This window comes from Clavelina lepadiformis, chromosome 6 (assembly GCF_947623445.1).
Source record: "Clavelina lepadiformis chromosome 6, kaClaLepa1.1, whole genome shotgun sequence".
NCBI classification, from domain to species: domain Eukaryota; kingdom Metazoa; phylum Chordata; class Ascidiacea; order Aplousobranchia; family Clavelinidae; genus Clavelina; species Clavelina lepadiformis.
In genome coordinates, this window is record NC_135245.1 from 16,850,258 (window position 1) to 16,872,350 (window position 22,093).

The window sequence follows — 22,093 nt, forward strand, 5'->3', positions numbered from 1 at the left end:
GCCACAGCCTACAATTTTTCAACACTTTATTGTATGCATTTGTGTGCGAAAACATGTTGAAATCGCACTGATCAAATCTAAACAATGCGCAATGGTAAGTGCAAAGGAAAAACACAAATACTTTCTGATTGCCCTATGAAACAGAGTTCAAGCAGCATAAGATGCTGACCAATGCACAACAGTCTCACTCAATGGTTTTGCTTGAACACTGTCAATATTGTTATATCATGTGTTCCTAATTTTTTAACAGGGCCATATAAATATATAGCAGAGTGAGTAGAATAACTGTTTCAGGTTGGACAAGTGCATTCTACTTGGTTTCTCTTATGTTTAAACTATAACTAATAAAACAAACGAAGGTTGTTACATTAAAAGGAATTATAATACCATATAACAACCCACGACGTACGGAGGTTTTAAAAAAATTTAACATTCATATGGATCCATTTCAAAAATGAGCATGGCGCAACTGCTTCAATAATGCAGATTAATTTAATTAAACAACATAAATTTATGCATCAACTGAAAGCTATTTTTTTAACCTCTAATACTATCAAACCAGATATTGTTAACAAACTACCATGAAAGTCATGTTTGAGTTTTTTTCCTGTAAATCTGGGCAATTTCATTTGATTATTTGCACCACACAAAGAATTTCAATACAATATATCTCTAGTCTAGATGCAAATGTAATGAAGTGCACAAAAATAAATCTCTAATTAAGAAACGAGTATCAAATGAACACTTTTAATTCCTGCGCTTCCAGATTAGAACATTAACATAATTATTAGTCTATTTTGCCATAAATAGTTTGTGTTAATAATTATCATTTTTCACAAATGGTTGGTCTATCAAAATAATTCTTAAACTGTAAGCATATATATAAAAGATGTTGACATCACAACTAATTGTAATTACAATATAACATAGCAGAAACGTTTCGGCAGTGAAATATTTTAAACATTTATTGAGAAACAACACAGTACAAACACCTAAACCTGCTTTCGAGTTCACAAAGGGGCTGACATACAAGTAAACTAGGTTACGGTTGTAAGTGGCAGTCCATGGTATATATATCAAGTAGATACATGACATTATGATTAAAAGCAACTAATGTAAATTATATCCAAGTCTAAGTGTGGCACAGATTTTAATTCTCTGAGTAACAAGCACCAAATCAATGCGCATAAATCATCTGTTTCAGATGAAATATATTGGGGTAAGCAGGGTATTGAAAACTAGTGCGTCTCAACATTATCGTGAGTGAGAGACTAACAAAAATTTCACGGAGCTAAGATTATATTCATATTAAATGAAAACATTTTATGAAAAAATATTGAACTGGACAACCACAAAACTATTTTTCTACACATCCTAAATTCTTATAACCTCCAATCTTTTATTGTCAATAAAATAAAAATTATTATCACCTTTAAGAAGGTTTTCACTTAAAATATTCTGCATAACTGTCAAGAATGTGAAATATGCAGATTTAATCTAAAATATGCGGAAAACAAAATAGATAAAAAATGAAACGTTAAACAAACTGAAAACAAGCAAGATTAAAACTTAAGGTTGTTTGTGTAGACGCAAATGTGTAAAAAGTTATCTGCATATGCCAAATTTTTACTTAACCATTGAAGTGGTGTATTGAATGGAGGTGTGGTTCCTTGTATAAGAACTGCAGTAGTTTCAGTTTTTCTATCGAGATCTTCGAATAATTCTGGAATGCAATTGCTTAGAGCGTTGTGCAGTGTTACATCTCTCTCAGAATCATTTTCAACTCTAACACTGGGAAAAAGCTTTTGTATGATTCTTTTTTCAAAATAAATTCGTACAGGTATATTTTTAAACGCCATTGTGCCTTCGTGACCTTCCATAAATTTCTTGTTGATATCCCAAAACTCTTCAAAATTGTCTGTTTTTAGGCCATGCCATAATTGCTTGTGTTGACTTTGATTTAAACTGCTATAAACCTGCATTCTATGCTTCAATTGGTCTGCTTCCTTGAGAACCGAAATGTAATGTGACTCGATGGCATCTACACCAGGACACCGCATTATATCTTTTTCGGGAAAAGACTGAAAATGTACTGTTATATGCCATGGCAAATCAGTTGATGGATCACAGCACATGTCAAAAAGTAACCCACATGGATAATGCCATTTAAGAGTCTTTCCTCTGAATTCAAACCAGACCTCGTCAATGGTACCGGTTTCCATGTGGATCTCAAAAAAGTCTCGAATCTTATCTGTAAACAGTGTTAAGTAAGAGCTTCTTGGCAGCATAACATAGTATGGTGCGGGCTTTGAATTTGCCTTTACTTCATACATGGCAAGTTCGAAGCAGGCTGGAATTCGACCATTCCATAGTTTGCGAGCAAATGATGACATAACTTTCTTAGACTTGTATGTTTATATATGACTTCAGTTGATATGTTACCTTTATATCTAAAAATTATTTTATTACTTCCTATGGAAAAAGTAACAGAAGCTTTAGTGGAGATGGCACATCAACATACTGTATGTTGATACATACACAATTTATACAGACAACAGTTAAATTTGCGTGACTAGTATACAAGTGTACAACTAGATGACGTCACAATTTGAGTAGCTGGGTCTAGTATACAAAGGCATCCTGTAGTTGGGCACTTGTATACTAAACCAAAACCTGTAAAGTACGCTTAAACATTGGTGTGCACAAGGGAAGGGGTTTGGGGGTAAAAACTACAAAAGTAAAATTCCATTATGTTACCTTACAAACCTTCCCCATGAAAATTTTATTCATATGCCATTGGCACAGAATACAAATTTTTCAAGAATTCTATCTGAGAAATAATTACCTTATGTTTTGGCCAAGAGCAAGATGCACCATAATTGTGGCTCAGAGACTGTATAACCACGTCTCAATGTGGGGGTGCTGATGCTGTTCACTAAATAGTTTGCCTTCGAGGCCTTTTCACCTTTAGTCGTCTTATCCAGTAATATGTGGAAATTGTCATCATACCTTCTAGGTGGGCAGTACCCCGATACTATAGTAACGAATTACTGCACTCTTTCAGTACCGGTACCGTCCTTTTTCAGGAAATATTACTTTGTCCCGTTGCTTGACGTTTTTAAAAGGATTACGTGACGTCACGGTTTTAAGAAATGCTTTTTCAAAACTTCATTTTAATTAAACCTTAATGCCAATTTTAGCGCTTTTTGTTCTTTTTAAAATGTAAATGTCCAATAAAGTACCGGTAGCAAAGAGTGATGAATTCACATATTTTTTGCCCTTAAGTGACGTGAAGTCATAATATCAGCAAAAATTGCACTTGTAACATGATCCGCTGAGTGAAACGTACCGGAATCGAGTAACAGGAAAGTACCGAACTAGGCCTACAGCCTAGCCTACTTTTTTGAAATAGTAGCTGTAATACTGGAACCATCGGTCCATGTTTTGCCAAGTACCGGTACTGTACGGTTACCAACGATAATTACAAGGTACCGACTGCCCACCTCTGCTACTCATAAATTTGCAAGTTGCGAGCACCTGCATCACCACAATTTATCGTTGCTCACATTAAAAGCGAAAAATAAAATAAACCTAAAACACATTGCAAGTTTGCAACTACGCCTATGTAAAAATAAATATATTTTCGATTGTGATCCAGAATACCTATGTCAAGATATATTGAACTACTGAACTCTATGAGCCTCTAATCAGGAGTAATTTAATTACGCAAATTTAACTGACTTGCTGAATGCTGAGCGATCGCGACTTCTCGTTCTCACTAATCTGCAAAGGACAACATTAATTTACGGATTGTAAGAAAATGCGAAATTACGAAGTTTCGCGGAGATACAATTCGTGTTGGTACAAGCATAAATTTTTAAGTGGTTTTAACTTGGAAAAATCATTGTTTGCAAAACCGTCAAAAACATAATGGACGGGCTATCCACCCTTGCTTTATTTATGGTAAAGTCTTTTAGGGGATCAAGAGAAAATAAGTATTTTTGAAGAATTTTGAATCTATTGGGCTAGGCCAACAAGTTTAAACTCAAAACCAGAAAATCGAAACCCGACAACTGTAACTCTCTAACTCTCCACCCCTCCAGTATTTCAACTTTTTGACGTTCTGACCTTCAAAATTTCCAATCCTCTAACCCTGTAATCGGAAAACTTTGTGTTAGTATCGTCGTTTTTTAATTGTCTGGTCACCCGCTTCGTCAAGGATTAACCCATAGGAAAGGGAAAAAGGAATGCACGGATTACCCATTCGTATGGGCTAAAAAGAATATTTCCATCTCTTAAAATAATTGTTGTAAGGCTAATCGTGTTGGAATGAATAATCCAACCGAGCGATAGGTCGAATTACAAAGGACATTATGTAGGCTATAGGCCAATACAGGGTCCTGTATTTCAACTACCGCCAATTTTTTTAGGCCTATGTAAACAAAGCACCCTAGCTTATATGCGGGATGCCACTAATTATTACACTGTAGATGCAATGAAGTCACTGTAAATTCACGTATTCTGTCTGTTTTCTACACAGCTACCAGCAATGTGACGTGACCAAATGGATTACCTCATTCGAACACGATTAACCTTACAACAATTACTTTAAGAGATGGAAATATTCTTTTTAGCCCATACGAATGGGTAATCCGTGCATTCCTTTTTCCCTTTCCTATGGGCTAATCCTTGACGAAGCGGGTGAGTCATCATTAAATAAAATGACCAGTACTGGGTAATCTCGTGACGCGACACCTGATCGAAAGACACTTTATCGAACGACACTTCATCGAACGACAGTTTATCGAAAGACACTTAATCGAACGACACCTGATCGAAACGACACCTGATCGAAACGACAGTTGATCGAACGACACTTTATCGAACCGACAGTTGATCAAACGACACTTTATCGAACCGACAGCTGATCAAAGCGACAGTTGATCGAATCGACTGTTGCTTCTCCCGCACACAGTCATAGCAAAACGTGGCGTTACGTTGCATTGTTTGCAGTAGAAAATTAAAATTTGGTGACTTTTTATAAAAAATGTTCAGCTATCTGTCCATGTTTGTTTGATAAAGTTGGATTTTGTAATTTTTAAGATATTGTGATATTTATATAATTTTGCTCATTTACGCACCAATAACTTGACTAACTATTCTTTTTCGTTCTCTTTTCACAGCGGGGGCGCGGCGTAACAAGAAGAATTTATAGAAATGTATCACTTTTATAAATACCTAATTTACACTAAATTCACTTCCTTTAGTTTTACAATTATGATGTATACAGGAAGCCAGATGATGTTTCTACTAACCTGTAATAATCTCATCAGTCTACGACGCATAGGTTTCTGGTAATTAACGATTGCAAATCTGTGTGCAGGGTTGGCCACACCTAGTTTTTTTAGTAAACTCGCGAGCCTGGTTAGCATAGGGTTAAAAGATCCACAATTTATCGAAACAACTGACGATATGCACTGTTAAAAGAACGACAATTTATTAAAAGAACTGACAATATGTACTGTTAAAAGCACGACAACTGACGAAGTGCACATTTCAATCGCATTCATTTAATTACAAGTTGTGTGCAAAAGTCAGACAGCGACATGCCCCTTGCTATTAAATTTTGCCTTCAATTCCTTACTCTTTGTATCTATAATGACTAGTCTAGTCTACTGTACAGACAATCTCGTACTTAGTAATTCTCGTGCGTGTTCTTGTGATATCTTATTAATATGTGGGCGGGCCGGCCGCCATGCGAAATCGAACACTTTATGATACAAATATAAAATATAGATATAAAATATAGATTGTCGACTTTATGATATATACATTACAATTCATTAATGCACACCATTACAAAGACTGCACATCACAATGGCTTATTGTTTCAATGTTTGAGAAACACGCAAAAATCTTGCTTGAACTGTCGATTCGATAAAGTGTCGTTCGATAAAGTGTCTTTCGATAAGGTGTCATAGTACCGGGTAATCTAAACTGTTCGTATTTAGTTAGGGAAACCCCGTTTGGCGAAATTCGTTTCCTATTTTCTTGTTTACCCAACTATGACGCTTGTTGTTTTGGCAATCTTGGCAAAAGCTTCCGCTTTCATAGTGTTCATGCGTATGATACATTAGCTGTGGCAAGTGTTAGCACTGAATGCTTCTTTTTTTTGTTTTGTCCAGCAACTTATACAAAAATTTTAGTTGCAGTTATGTTAGTTTTGCTATAACAAGGTTAGCACCAATCTTGCACTCCCGGCAGTCAATAGCGAAAAATAAATTAGCATGGAGGCTTGAAGCTTACTGTGATCTCTCTGGACATGAGGCGGGGAAGTGATCCATTTATGACCTGCAAGCCAGGCTTCTAATTCAGAAGCCTGGCTCGAGATTACAGAGGTCATGTGTTCTGTAGATTGAAGCCTGGCTCGAGATTACAGAGGTCATGGGTTCTGTAGATTGAAGCTACAGAGGTCATGGGTTCTGTAGATTGAAGCCTGGGTCGGGATTACAGAGGTCATGGCTCGTATAAAATGAAGCCTGGTTCGGGATTACAGAGGTCATGGGTTCTGTAGATTGAAGCCTGGGTCGGGATTACAGAGGTCATGGGTTCTGTAGATTGAAGCTACAGAAGTCATGGGTTCTGTAGATTGAAGCCTGGGTCGGGATTACAGAGGTCATGGGTTCTGTAGATTGAAGCTACAGAAGTCATGGGTTCTGTAGATTGAAGCCTGGGTCGGGATTACAGAGGTCATGGGTTCTGTAGATTGAAGCCTGGGTCGAGATTACAGAGGTCATGGGTTCTGTAGATTGAAGCCTGGGTCGATATCAGAAAAGGGTAAATAGGTTGAATCAGAAGGCAGGAAGGTTAGCCCAGTCGAGCTCTTTTGCTTTTTTTAGAACTAGGCTAGCAGAATGCGGACGATGATTAATGTTAAAGAAATTACTGTGTCAGTGTGTAGGCCTATTGAATTATTTTAAGTCATGTGTTTTGACTGCATTGAAAGTTAGGCTAGGCCTGTATCAGGTTAAATTTATTATTAAGCAATCGTAAAAAGGAATATTATAGGTTGTAGCTTATAGTAGTCTACCAGTACATACTGGTATGTGGTCAAAAGTCACATACTGACATAATGTTTTGAAATGTTTTCATTGACTACCGTAACCTGGTAGCCGGGTACTATTTGGGTTGTAGCTGGTTTATTAGTAGTTATAGGCCATACTGAAAAAATGACTGATTTACTGAATCAGCCTTTCTTGTAAGAATGATGAATGCTTTTTATATACTGATCAAAATTTTAAAATAAACAAATATTTATCATAAAATTCAAAACTATTAAACAATCCGATTTTAAATAGATGGAGTTAAAAGAGAATTTCTCTTCAGTGTTTTGGGGCAAGAAAGAAGAGATTTTTGAAAAAATTGAAAGCTCACATGGTTGTTTTTTATGCAATCCAGAAATATATGAAAATTTTCATTCTTCCAATGAGAACATTTCGAATCATTTTCTAAAAAAGCATTTCAAATTCGCGGTGGAATTTGAAGTAAAAGGTAGAAAGGGTAAGTGTTCAAGTATTACTAAATTTCAAACTGTGTTGATAATGTTAAGTTGGGAATTGTTAGATTATAAAATTATATGTTTGTATTTGTTAAGGTTTTTCTCTTCCTTGCCGCAAGCAAGAATGTCTAGACAGAAAAAGTGAAACTGAGGCTCGACGGAGTCATTTTCATTGCCCCTTTTGTACTCATGTCTTTGGTCGGAGTAGACCTCTAAAACACCACCTCGTTACAAAAAATGGTAAGTTAATTGCTTTGCACTCACTTAGTATCTAGTCTTTGTATAAACATATTTTTGTTTATGAAGATTTATGAATACTAATTATGGCCTGATAGCTTTTTGCATTTAGTCATTTTTAAATTTCATTATCTGGTCTACCAAATACTGCTCAGTTTTAATGGATGTACTGTAACTCGGACTCTGGAAATGATTCTAAAATGTCAATATAACCAATGCTGATATTTTCCTATTTTACTGCACTTATACCTTGTGCAGTATATATAGCTGCCTGGTCAGTACTGATAGTTTTTATGTGGTCATGCTGTAAGAGCTATTTTTATACCAGGGGAATGTGGATCAATAAAGTCGTCCAGCGACAAACAACTGCCATCTACATCAACAGGTACATAAATGTTTTTGGCTAATTATGTTGTAGTATAAACATAACTTTTCAGTTTTGTAACTGCTGAATAGATAGATTATAGTAATAGCTGGGGCAAGGGTGGGTAGCTATTTTCTGTTCAACGTCATCTGATAAATATTTAGCATTAGTTGTGAAACACTGCAAAGCCAGTAAATTATGCAGAATGCATGCATACTGAAATTATCAACATCCTCAAATACAGTATGTTATAACATGAATTAAATTCTCACACAAGTGTATAGAGAGACAGAGAAAATTCATTTCACCAAACACTGCACAAAACTTATACACAATTGAAAAGACGTTATATTTTTTCTGTACAAAGACTTAAATATTAATGAGCCTGGTGTCTTTTTACAGATAGAATTTGTAACCAGGAAGTTCACAGAAAAGGTTTTATGTGTAAAATTTGCAGCCAATGTTTTTCAAGCACGATAGCCTTACGTAGACATGGGGAAAAGAAACATGATGTTCTTCAAAGTATACTGCCATGTGTGACAATTGATGCTGTTAATGGAATATTTATGGTTGCAATATCTAGCAAGGGACCTTTGGCTCCAATACATGTTAAGAAGAATGTTTTGCAGAGCGCATCTGTTTGCACTAGTGAAGAGTGTATGTATCTCATAAAACATTTATCAATCATGAATCCGGGCTATGAATGTCAACATTTATTGGCAGTTCAATATTCCCAGATTGCTGAAACAGTCTTTTTACAACAATTTTATCTTAATGAGTTGAGAAGATTGAATTCAATATCGGATAATTCCTGTCAGAAATGCCTGCAGCTTCAGGAAGCCAGCTTACAGGCACATGTCCCTTTACTGGTTTATGTGGATTTTGAATCACTAGGCTATAGCGGTAGAATGAAATATTTCTCAGTGTTATGTGAAGAAGAAAGTTACTTTTCACCACTGTGCAGAGTGAGAGTAACATTTGATTATGACAAAAGCCAGTTTTTTTGTCAGTGCCCGATAGCAAAAGGTGATAATGTGTTCTGTGTTCACCAAAACATAGCAAAATGGTATATGTGTCAGTATCAACGGGAATGGTTGGAGGCAAGTGAGCCAGTGAGGTATTATGAATGCTGCTTGAAGATCAAAAGCTATTTTTAATATTACTTTAATTTCACTTGTTATTTTCTTTTTATATTATTTTATCCTGTCTTTGTTTTCTCTTTTTTCTTTTATAAAACCTTAATATGATGCTTAATAATTACTGGATACTCATTTTCATGAGTATATACTTTCGAGGGATGTGACAAATTGAAAAAGATTTGGATAAATTAGAATATGGGTAATATAGTTACATGTTTGTGTGAATACAAATCAAATCTGCAAATGGTAACTTTGATCAAGTCCCTTGTCGAGCAACATGGTACTGTTCAGTGTTTCTTATATACTTGTAATACTTTGTTTTGCTTTCCAAAGACGCAATACTCTGTTACCTTTTGATGTAGCCATGATGGCTTACTTTCTGGAAGAAAAACGCATACCAACAAATTTACCTCACTATATCCTTGATGATGCTGCTCCACCAAAGCTCCTAATGCCCAGTGAAAAAAACTGTCCCATTTGCAAGGGTGTTGCATTTACTGAAAAATCAAAAAAGGTTACCGTGTATGGAATGGGAAGGCTATGGCACGGTACGAGCTTTTTTTTAGAGCAACAGCATGCAGTAATATGGTTTTGCTTAGCTTTTTGTTATTTTTTTTGTAATGTCATTTCCTTTCAATTTGGTTGACTTGTTGACACAAGTGTTATGTGTAAATAAAATTTGTAAAAATAAAATTTAAAATTTGTAGATATTATGTTGGTGACAAAGAAGTGTATGTCCTGTCAAGGATTAATTCGATTCCAAAATTATCAAAGTGGCTTTCACAATTTTGACAACACCTTCTTGCTGACAGTCAAGCTATGTTCATACTTAATTAGAGGAATTGAAGTTAGCATTATGATATTGCAAGCATTTTGTATAGTTACAATAGAATTCACATAATTTGGCTTCGTTTTAATTGCCATTATGCCAAGTTTACGTAATATAGCAGTTACCGGCTTTTTAATGGTCCTTTGCAGATGTTGATTAGTCAACATTTACCATATTGTTCTTTTATTACAGGATTATAACAATTATATAATTTAATACCTAACTTCGTCAATTTCAAAGGCAGTTTAAGTTGAATCAATTTTTTCTGAATGTTTCATTCAAGTGAAATGAAGTCAGATACAACATAGCAAGTTACTGACATGTTGGTTTTCTTTAGAGCACTAATCCAAAAAGTATGTCTTCTGCATTTCATTACCAGGTGGAATTGTTCATTTTCGCTGTCCACATGGGATATGTGTTTATTTTAAGTACATCGCACGTCAGGAAAGTGCACGTGATTACATCGATGGTTTGCTCTCTTTGAAAAGACAGCCAGTTGTTTTCATTTCTGACATCTCCTCCCAGGCAATATACATTTTCTTTTTATCTTTTAATCTTTTCCATACTTTTTAAAAAATTTTATCCTTTGCTGAAGGTTGCTCATCATGGGGAAAACCGCCAACCTGGGATGTTTCGGCCATACAAAGGCATGCTGTACGAATGGACCTCAGAAAACCTGAAGTTACAAAAAGAAGGCACCTTGCCACTTGCCAGTGTGGAATTGTCTAATAATAACGGCTCAAAGTTTTACAGCCTATCAGACCGTTTCCATGCAAGAGCGAAGAAGAAATCACCCGAAGAAAGTTTCCGAAACTTGAAGAATTGCTCGAATCTGAAAGAAATCAATACCAGTATTTACTTTACTTTATGGTTTCACAAAGGAAGATTTACCAGCAGAAATAACGACTGGGTATGTTCAAGCCATAATTTGCTCCTTTTTACTTTGACATGTTGTTTATGATATTATGATATGATATCATCATAAACACTGGAGCACACTGGGTGTTTTTGGTGAGATTCAAATTCAATGTATTGAGATTATTTGTAACACTAGCTATCTGCCTAACCATTACATTATTTGAAGGCAATTGATGTTACTAACGCTGAAGTGTTTATTTATGATCCACTTGGGAGGGAAAAGACCATCGCTCCAACCATTACAACTAATTTAACGTAAGCTGAAGCTGTGATTAAAACATTGGCTTGAATTCTGTCATGGAATGGTACATGAAATTTGTCCAATGATTGACAAAAAAGTTTTATTACTATTAACAAATACACAGGTGGTATACCGTGGACATATGGGATTTTAATGTACCCAACAGTGAGTCAATAAGGACCTTTGTGCTTTCACAAACAAATTTCAATGTTTGTAATATTATCACACCTTCAATAGCTTCAATAGCTTCAAGCTTCACCTGTAGCTTCAATCTACAGAACCCATGACCTCTGTAATCCCGACCCAGGCTTCATTTTATACGAGCCATGACCTCTGTAATCCCGACCCAGGCTTCAATCTACAGAACCCATGACCTTTGTAGCTTCAATCTACAGAACCCATGACCTCTGTAATCTCGAGCCAGGCTTCAATCTACAGAACCCATGACCTCTGTAATCCCGACCCAGGCTTCTGAATTAGAAGCCTGGCTTGCAGGTCATAAATGGATCACTTCCCCTATTGCTGGACATTTGGCTACGCAGATATTAAATAATGCTTAAAAAACGTCATTGAAAAAAAACTGACTTGCGATACAAACTTGCTTTTTCTGATATACAAAAACTATTGCATTATGCTCTTACCAAATAATGCGACTTAGAATACCATATTTTTATGACAGGCCTATAAGCAGCAAAAAAAGAAAAATGAATATAAGCTATACTGCTATACCGCAACAAGTATTTAGTTAAGTTTATTTTTAGGCCATTTATCTCCAAGTGTAAAAAGTGTATAGCAGTATAAGCTAGTAAAGCTGCCAGTGCACATAGTAAGCAAATAAAACTTTCCTAATATTACAAGATTTTGGTAATGCAAGCATTGAGAATTGATAAATTATTTGATTAATTTATAGCATCATAAATTTTATTAACTGGTTGACTCATGTTTTGACAAGACAGAGTTAATTTTTTGTTTAGTTTGTTTGCATCGATTCTTGTTGTGCTTGTACTTAAAAAATCAGGTAATATCTAGGACCTAGGTGCTGCTGAGAGAAAGGTATCAATGTATAGCAGTGGAAAATGTTTTAGAAAACTTTGCTATTTATATAAATGCTGAAAAGGAAATCCTCCGTTGGTTTTGTTATAAATGATTAAGGAAAGTTAAGATACACATTCAGTTACCTCTTTTTTAAACAAAGTCACTTAAGTTGTACATAATTTCCAGTTTTATGGACAATTACTGCATGTTTTATGTTGCCAGATTGAGAAATTTTTTTCTTTAGATTGTTGGTTTATAATCAGGGTTGCCATACCATCCTTATTTCTAAGATTTGTCCTTATTTTGAAGGTCCGTGTCTTAGATAATATTTTTGTCCTTTTTTCTAAGAAATGTCTTTATTTTCACTTGGGTCCTTAAATTCGTTTTATTTTTAGGGTAGAGTTTCATATTTTGGACATTTTGACACCTTTAGTATACCATTTTGTACCACAAAGATACAAAAATTGAGCACATGCATTTGTTGCTGGCTAGTTGCAACCACTGTCGGTGTAGCCGATTTACACTTCTGAAGTCACAAGGAACCGTGAGTTTATGATGGCTCCTTGGAAGTAACTTGTTTGTGGTGCTGTCCTAATTCGTGACGCGACACCTGATCGAAAGACACTTTATCGAACGACACTTCATCGAACGACAGTTTATCGAAAGACACTTAATCGAACAACACCTGATCGATACGACACCTGATCGAAACGACAGTTGATCGAACGACACTTTATCGAACCGACAGTTGATCAAAGCGACAGTTGATCGAATCGACTGTTGCTTCTCCCGCACACAGTCATAGCAAAACGTGGCGTTACGTTGCATTGTTTGCAGTAGAAAATTAAAATTTGGTGACTTTTTATAAAAAATGTTCAGCTATCTGTCCATGTTTGTTTGATAAAGTTGGATTTTGTAATTTTTAAGATATTGTGATATTTATATAATTTTGCTCATTTACGCACCAATAACTTGACTAACTATTCTTTTTCGTTCTCTTTTCACAGCGGGGGCGCGGCGTAACAAGAAGAATTTATAGAAATGTATCACTTTTATAAATACCTAATTTACACTAAATTCACTTTCTTTAGTTTTACAATTATGATGTATACAGGAAGCCAGATGATGTTTCTACTAACCTGTAATAATCTCATCAGTCTACCACGCATAGGTTTCTGGTAATTAACGATTGCAAATCTGTGTGCAGGGTTGGCCACACCTAGTTTTTTTAGTAAACTCGCGAGCCTGGTTAGCATAGGGTTAAAAGATCCACAATTTATCGAAACAACTGACGATATGCACTGTTAAAAGAACGACAATTTATTAAAAGAACTGACAATATGTACTGTTAAAAGCACGACAACTGACGAAGTGCACATTTCAATCGCATTCATTTAATTACAAGTTGTGTGCAAAAGTCAGACAGCGACATGCCCCTTGCTATTAAATTTTGCCTTCAATTCCTTACTCTTTGTATCTATAATGACTAGTCTAGTCTACTGTACAGACAATCTCGTACTTAGTAATTCTCGACCTTGATAAAATCAATGAAAGATGAAATAAGAAAAACAGACGATGAAACAGTCAAAACTTCCCCAAGCTCTGAAAAAATACAAAATACTCATCCACGTCAATGTGCCAAAGAAATTGAACAGAAACTCACTCCACTCATTCCAATGTTAACAGATACTTTGTGTTACAGTGAAGTTTATCAAGTAGCTGAGTACTTGAAAAATGACCAACAAATATCCAAAGGCATTTAATTTTTTTGTATATATGCTTCACTTTATTGTGTTAAACTAGCCATTTGTTTTTCAACTATACAATTTTACATAGGTCACTTCAAAAAATTCAAAAAATCTGATGATATTACTAAATTGGTTGACTATTTGAAATATAATGCAAAAGAAAAATGGACTGAATCGTTTTTGAATTCTATTGCTAAAATTGGTATGATTTAACACATGTCATAATTTTTTTGATTATTTTTTATTCTTAATCTTTGGAGTCTGCTGAAACATGTTTTATGGTAAATACGAATTAACTGACAGTGATTGTCTTTTTCGATGTATGTTTGTTTGTTATAGAACCTTCATCGATTCATAAGATTGTTATGGCTTTTTTCCAATCACCAACTCATCTCCTGACTTGGTTTGTCAACAACTGGAATTCTTTAAAAGATAAATGTCAGTTGGTCAACCACATTTTTGTTGATCGAAAATTATCAGATGATATGTGAGTAGTTGTGGAGCCTAGGGTGTATATATAGTATGCAATTGTTTTTATTCAGATGTATGCATGTATATAAATAGAGTTGTATGAGACATAAGTGTCATTTAAATGAGCTATAAACTCAATGTTGTTTGTAGTTGTTGTTCATAAAATATGCACTAAAATAAACATGTGCATTCAATAAACAATTAGTTAGAATACTGTGTTTGCCAATAGGCATAATTTCAATAACAAAAGGTTCAAAAAATATTTCTTATTCTCTTTTTTGTAATCTGCCCAAACGTTAATTCATAAAAGAATTAATCCACCAGCTGAGCACCTTTTGTTATTGAAATCAGTTAAAATGATTGAGCTGCATGCAATACAGTACAGTTTATTACACAATTCAACAAAGAAACTTTTAACTGAATTTTAATTTCATGTACAACTGGTATTTGTGTCTGTAATAATGTTGAAATCATTTTAAATCCATTCATTTATATGCTTTAGACATTTCAGTCAGCCTGACTGGCTTCTTTGTTGTGTGCATAAATCATTATCATTAAAGGAAGATGAAAGGAAGCAACTTCTTCAAGCTCTTTTAGCTGTTGTTAAGAACCAAGATCAACCTACTTTTAAACAACAAGCTATAAAACGTGAATATGTTTCAGATAAATCACCTCCAATATCTAAGCAACCAAGGGTACGCAAATGGCTTCAGTAATAATTTAAATCTACATATTAAGCTAAGTTAAAGTAATATTCAACCTAAAATTGATATTTTAAAATCGTAGATGTTGTATTTCTTTGTGAAGGTTATTGAATTTTGATATAAATGATACCAAGAATTGGTTTCCCATGAGTCCCAAAAATATATTTATTTTTCAGAATCCCCGTTTAATTTACTATTTAATATAAGTCTAACTTGTCAAAAAGTAGGATTTTGTCATGAAATTTGGCGTGTTGCAAATATTATTAAGTTGGGGATAGTTAAAATTGCGTTGTTATACCAAATTGTTGCAACAATAAGAACAAGTGCAGAGAGCTTCATATTTTATTTAATACGTAATGTTTCGGATCTTCCATTGGTACTTTCTCAGAGTATGAAGTAGTAAATGCTCAAAGCTCAATATGTAAACAACAAGGTGTGAGAATCAGGTAAACGCATTATCCACATAGAGAAGATAGTAATAACTAGTAGAATTTGGCAGTGGCTACGTTTTTAAAAACAGTTTTGGTAGCAGTGCTACTTTTCTAAATCAAGAATGAAAATTCCCATGAACTATTTGTAGACTTAAAAGCTAGTACAATTATAACATTTGATTAAAAAATTTTCATAAAATACTTCTTCAAAGCCTAATTGCACATTTGAGTTACACGGTACTACGACACCTTATCGAAAGACACTTTATCGAAAGACACTTTATCGAACGACACCTGATCGAAACGACAACTGATCGAAAGACACTTTATCGAACGACAGTTAATCGAGCCGACAGTTGATCGAACGACACTTTATCGAAACGACAGCTGATCGAACGACACTTTATCGAACCGACAGTTAATCAAAACGACAGTTGATCGAACGACACTTTATCGAACCGACAGTTCAAGCAAGATTTTTGCGTGTTTCTCAAACATTGAAACAATGGGCCATTGTGATGTGCGGTCTTTGTAATGGTGTGCATTAATGATTGTGATGTATATATCATAAAGTTGACGATCTATATTTTATATTTGTATCATAAAGTGTTCGATTTCGCATGGCGGCCGGCCCGCCCACATATTAATAAGATATCACAAAAATACGCACGAGAATTACTAAGTACGAGATTTTCTGTACAGTAGACTAGACTAGTCATTATAGATACAAAGAGTAAGGAATTGAAGGCAAAATAGACTTTAGACTTTGACTCTAGACGTAACAATAGACTTTGAAATGGCAGCATATAATGCTCTTTCTTCCAGCTTCCCTCGGGCAGAAATTCTCGGCTGCCTTTTCCATTTTGGCCAATGTAGCTTCCGGAAAATTCAGGCTCTTTCTCTGCAGCGGTGGTTCAATGAAGATGCAGAGCACGCCCTTCGCATAAAATGCTTCAAGGCACTGGCATTCGTTCCGCCCGACGACGTTGTACAACGGTTCGAGGACTTCCTGGCCACGTTCAGTGACGACGATGAGCAGCACTTGTCTGAATACATTGACTATTTTGAAACTACTTGGATTGGACGATTGTGTCGCAGGAATCGTCGTCAACCTCTATTTCCTATCCGGTGTTGGAGTGTTTTCCACCGGGTTCAAGATGACCTTCCAAGAACGAATAATAGCATTGAAGGATGGCACAATGCGTTCAGCAAGCGTGTCTCATTATCCCATCCGACGCTTCGAAGACTCGTCAAAAAAATTAAGCGGGAACAAGGTTCCAACAAAATGTTAATTGAGCAATTGAGTGCTGGAATCGATGGCCCACCTCGGAAGAAGCGCTACGACGCTGTCAACCAACGGCTGAAGAGCATAGTTGAAAATTATGACTCAACAAATATGGACATAAAAAGTTATCTTCGAGCAATTGCACACAACTTGTAATTAAATGAATGCGATTGAAATGTGCACTTCGTCAGTTGTCGTTCTTTTAACAGTGCATATCGTCAGTTGTTTCAATAAATTGTGGATCTTTTAACCCTATCCTAACCAGGCTCGCGAGTTTACTAAAAAAACTAAGTGTGGCCAACCCCGCACACACATTTGCAATCGTTAATTACTAGAAACCTATGCGTGGTAGACTGATGAGATTATTACAGGTTAGTAGAAACATCATCTGGCTTCCTGTATACATCATAATTGTAAAACTAAAGAAAGTGAATTTAGTGTAAATTAGGTATTTCTAAAAGTGACACATTTCTATAAATTCTTCTTGTTACGCCGCGCCCCCGCTGTGAAAAGAGAACGAAAAAGAATAGTTAGTCAAGTTATTGGTGCGTAAATGAGTAATACGTTTCAATGCGGAGAGAGAGAAAAATTATATAAATATCACAATATCTCAAAAATTACAAAATCCAACTTTATCAAACAAACATGGATGACCCATTGTTTCAATGTTTGAGAAACACGCAAAAATCTTGCTTGAACTGTCGGTTCGATAAAGTGTCGTTCGATCAACTGTCGTTTTGATTAACTGTCGGTTCGATAAAGTGTCATTTGATCAACTTTCGGTTCGATAAAGTGTCGTTCGATCAACTGTCGTTTCGATCAGGTGTCGTTTCGATCAGGTGTCGTTCGATTAAGTGTCTTTCGATAAAGTGTCGTTCGATTAAGTGTCGTTCGATAAAGTGCCTTTCGATAAGGTGTCGCGTCACGGAGTTACACACATGAGTTGCAATTCTGATATTGATCTTCCAACAGAAACTAAATTTATTAGTTCCACTTAAACATCAATTGTCAGTTTGATCCGAAAACTAAAATTTGCTTAATTGTTCTTCCCTTATAAGCAACATATGTTATTGTTAGGGCCATTTTTATTTTGACCTAAAAAAAAATTTTTTGACTTTATTTTTATCAAATTTTGACTTTATTTTAACCTAACGAAATTGCTTATTTGTAGAGGCCACAGTTCTTCCTCCAGATACCCAAACATAATATTTTGTCGATTTCAGACCCAAACATAACATTTTGTCGAAAAGTCAAGGTGTTTTATGGATTATAAAAAGTGCGTCGTGATTTTTGGCAATAGATTTAGGTAGCTTGTGTTATTTTGTGCTTGTGTAAAGGACACTTTGCCTCGATTTTCTCCGCATGGTAAATTCTAATAAACAGCAAATTAAACAGGGAATGCTTGTTGTTGCTCCAAACCAGCTGGATGGCGTTTACTTTTCCTGTGGCTTTCAACAAAATACTTTTTATCGCACTTCACTAAACCTCGCCTTCACCTCGCAAAAATTGCACTTTAGATCACCCCCGGGAGTTGCATTAAATTCATTACATTTTGCTTAGGCATTTTTGTATTACAGAATGTCAGTAGGCTATTCCTAAAATCCAAACTGTTGATCTTCGAAAATACCACGTTTATGAAGAGGAAGTGTTTATAAGAATTATTTAAATACGTAACAATCAATAAACAATTGACAATTTGCAATATAAGTTACTGCTGATCCAAGTGGACATCGTGATTTATTTCCTGCTTTTATGGGTTAATATGGTTTTATTATGTCGCAGTTCCTGATTTACAATGCTTCCACGAGGATTTTTACAAGAATTACTCTCAAGAAACACAAAAACTTTGCAAAAAGCCATATTTTGACAAATTTTGACTTTATTGAAAATTTTGACTTTATTGTAAATTTTGACTTTATTTTGACCTATAAACTTTTTAGAAACAATCCCCTAGGTGCTGAAAACAACTTTATTCTTTGATTCGTGGTCAGACGAGGTCCTTAAAAATTTTTGACTTTATTGACTTTTGCGGGCCCTAGTTACTGTGGTTTTCAAATTGTACACAGAAGAGTAGCAATTGAATTACCCAAAAATAAAATATCATTCAAAGTATATCCTTCCTAGCCTATATAAATATTTGTATAGCCTATATTTGTAATTTTAATTAAGATGTTTGTTTTACGAAACTTTTACTTTCAATAATTATATTAGTTTGTGAAAACTCACCATATCTATGTTTAGATGGAAGTTGATGACCCTGGCTCGGAAAAACACAAAAAGAAATCAAAAGTAGAGAGGTAAATTGCTGACTTCACTCCGTTGTTAGATTTTTTGTGTTAATAACACTTTAAGTGTTATCAATTTTATAATTTAAAGAATTCCCCATTGACCTTGTTTATGTATTCAATTAGCATATATTGTTGCAATATCTTTGTTTTAGACGAAATTTTCATGTTTTACTTTTATGTAAGTTTGTCTATATTGACATCTAACATACTGAAACTCACTTACATTTAAACACTGTGTTTTCAACGGAATAACTCAAATTGTTTGTAAAGGCATTCCATTTTTCGTATTGCCAAAGTGGGCAGCCACTCTTTTAAAAAAAATGGCATCCACACTCCCGCTTTTCAATTAAAAAAAGAGCAAAACTCATGCTTCCGCTCAATAAAAACCTGTGTATTTTGAGGCTTGTTCTATTTTTAGCAAATTAAGACTGACGTTTTTTTGAAAAGTAATTGCATTTGTTGTTACAATGCAGATCCTATTTCCAACTGCGATTGCTTATTATCTTTGTTTATAAAAGTTATGAGATTTCATATCAATATCAATAGAACTGATTATAGTTATGCCTGTGTTTTAGAAGATGCCCATGATCATTAATTTACCGTAATGCCCATGAAACTTGAAGCCTATTATGTATGGGTTTGCTCTTTTGACCTCCCTTAAAAACATCAAGTTGTTGCATAGTTCTGCTTAACATATTTGCATACATTTCGACGATGATCTCCTGCTGAAAGTATAACTAAACTGATGGTGTAATGATGAAAATCATGCAAACCAAACCAAATCATCATTTAAGTTGAAGACTTACCATATTTTCTTGAATAAAAACCGCCCTTGAATAGAAATAGAATTGAGAATAGAATTTGAATAGAATAGAATAAATAGAAACCACATGATTTGATTAAAAATAAACAATATAAGCCGCAGAACACAATGATGAAATCGCTTCTTTACTGATAAAAGAAACCAAAGCAAACATATCTAACGACAATCGACATGCAATAAAAACAACTTCAGCATTGTACATATGTTTTATTCCAGCTACCGTATTGTATCAATGGTCATTTTCATCATCATCAATAGTACTGATATTGTTCAAGTCGTTATTAATACTGGAACTTCCATTTCCTTTTGGTTTTGTTTGCTTTGCGACAATAATAGCAGCTGTCAGATTAGCGGTTTTACAAAAAGAGACAATAAAATTGCAGCTGACTTACTGTTTCCGTTGTCTTGTTACCTGTACTTTTGGTAGACAAACTCAGAAGAGAACTTAGACCTAAACTTAGAAGGCAAAAAAATTCATGTAATAAAAATATAAGCCGCCTTCGAATAGAAGCCGCATAAAACATTCAAAAATAAAAAATAGTAGCCGCTGTTTCTATTCAAGAAACTAAGGTAATTGTATGGCAATAATTGCAGTTATTGTAGTGTTACGCAAACACTTTCAGAATTAAAAACTTCAAATACGAGAATGTAAATAAAAACTTTTGCTTTAAAAATATTATCAAGATGTAGTTGTTCAAAAATAGGAGTGGATCAGTTCTTTGTGTGCTATGATTTTATTTAATGACACATAATATCCAGTGGAATAGTTTTTCCCAATTACCAACACTATTAGAGGTTCTGAAATAGGCAAACAAACTTTTTTGGGCAAGAGACTAAATAACAAGTTTTAATATATTGAGTAAATGGCAATGTATGACATATTTTTGTTTGTACATAGGTGGACAATGACACAACAGAAGCCGAGACAAATAGTATTCAAGAGGTGACATGACGTTTTTACTTTTTTGTCTTAAGAAATCTTAATTACGTTGTTTAGTTATCTTTTTGTACATCTAATGGTGGATTATTCTGTTAATACGATTGTTGTCCTACTTCAAGCTATTATATTTTTTAAGTTCATATACTTACAGCTACATACTGAGAAGGATTATTTGGAAATAGGTAGTAAAAACCATGCAAGCTATGTGGTAATTGCAAAAGGTAAATGATTGCACCTGACCACACTCAACTTGTATTTGTGTAAAATGTCTGGTTAAATTTTTTTCATGATTTGTGTTGTAATATGAGTAGGCTACACCAGTTAGTAGAAACCTACTTTTTGTTTGTTAGGTAAGTTGCCACCTCCACAATTGCCCAAACAGCTTGAGACAAGAAAAGTGTCAAAAGTCCACCATGAAAGTAGTCTTCTTGAACCTGATGCTTATGAGAAACTTACTTCAAAAGGTGCATTTGAATGTTGAATGTTGAATGTTTCCTAAAAGCCAACTCCAGTCTCCAAATAAAAGTTGTTAATCAAAGTAAAAAGAATAAAAATAAAAGTGTATTATACAACGAACTTTCATATTAAACATAGCTGTCATCATTGCATTCACAGTACCAATTGCAGTTGTCTCGTTATATGCTTTTTCTCTCTTAGTACTAGTAAACTATATTTATTTTAAATCTACAATTTGGTTATTATCTTCACAGATAGCCAGTCAGATTGTATATTGTATGACATGTAACATTAATAACATCATATGGTCATCTATTTGGAACAAACAGTTTGCTAACAATTAGTTTATATTTGTAATAGGTCACAAGGACCAAAAAAAATTCCTTGAAACGAAGCAAAAAGACATTATTGATGACATGCACGCTTGCACATTTATACTTTTGGATAATTTAAGGAGTGGTGAGATAACAGTCTCCACTCTCAACAAACTTTCAGAAAACACTCTCAACAAAAGATTTTGGGAATGTTATAATGCAATGGTATTGGTAAGTTTTTCTACGTATTTCATCATACTTGAAGTTGATTTTCTTGTAAATATTATTATATTGTATAAATGTGTAGTCAAA

General features: G+C 34.6%; 3 protein-coding genes across 3 annotated transcripts; 2 read left to right on the forward strand and 1 right to left on the reverse strand.

Moving 5' to 3' along the window:
• Window positions 1–11: 11 nt before the first annotated feature.
• LOC143462652 (autophagy protein 5-like) lies at window positions 12–2,927 on the reverse strand. Its single transcript, XM_076960889.1, has one exon. It carries the CDS (start codon window positions 2,391–2,393, stop codon window positions 1,563–1,565), a length of 831 nt encoding a protein of 276 aa, XP_076817004.1. The 5' UTR covers window positions 2,394–2,927; the 3' UTR covers window positions 12–1,562.
• A 3,678-nt stretch (window positions 2,928–6,605) lies between these two features.
• Window positions 6,606–12,851, forward strand: LOC143463382 (uncharacterized). The gene is made up of 14 exons (XM_076961851.1): window positions 6,606–7,560; window positions 7,655–7,798; window positions 8,124–8,180; window positions 8,562–9,313; window positions 9,491–9,588; window positions 9,632–9,846; window positions 10,006–10,145; window positions 10,473–10,652; window positions 10,723–11,037; window positions 11,212–11,300; window positions 11,411–11,547; window positions 12,261–12,304; window positions 12,566–12,568; window positions 12,717–12,851. Exons 1-14 carry the CDS (start codon window positions 7,359–7,361, stop codon window positions 12,849–12,851), a joined length of 2,511 nt encoding a protein of 836 aa, XP_076817966.1. The 5' UTR covers window positions 6,606–7,358.
• A 1,017-nt stretch (window positions 12,852–13,868) lies between these two features.
• LOC143463383 (uncharacterized) lies at window positions 13,869–21,862 on the forward strand. The gene is made up of 9 exons (XM_076961853.1): window positions 13,869–14,076; window positions 14,158–14,271; window positions 14,409–14,556; window positions 15,043–15,235; window positions 19,202–19,257; window positions 20,970–21,014; window positions 21,163–21,232; window positions 21,362–21,475; window positions 21,828–21,862. The coding sequence occupies exons 1-7, from the start codon at window positions 13,869–13,871 to the stop codon at window positions 21,191–21,193; spliced, it is 795 nt and encodes a 264-aa protein (XP_076817968.1). The 3' UTR covers window positions 21,194–21,232; window positions 21,362–21,475; window positions 21,828–21,862.
• The last annotated feature ends 231 nt before the right edge of the window (window positions 21,863–22,093 follow it).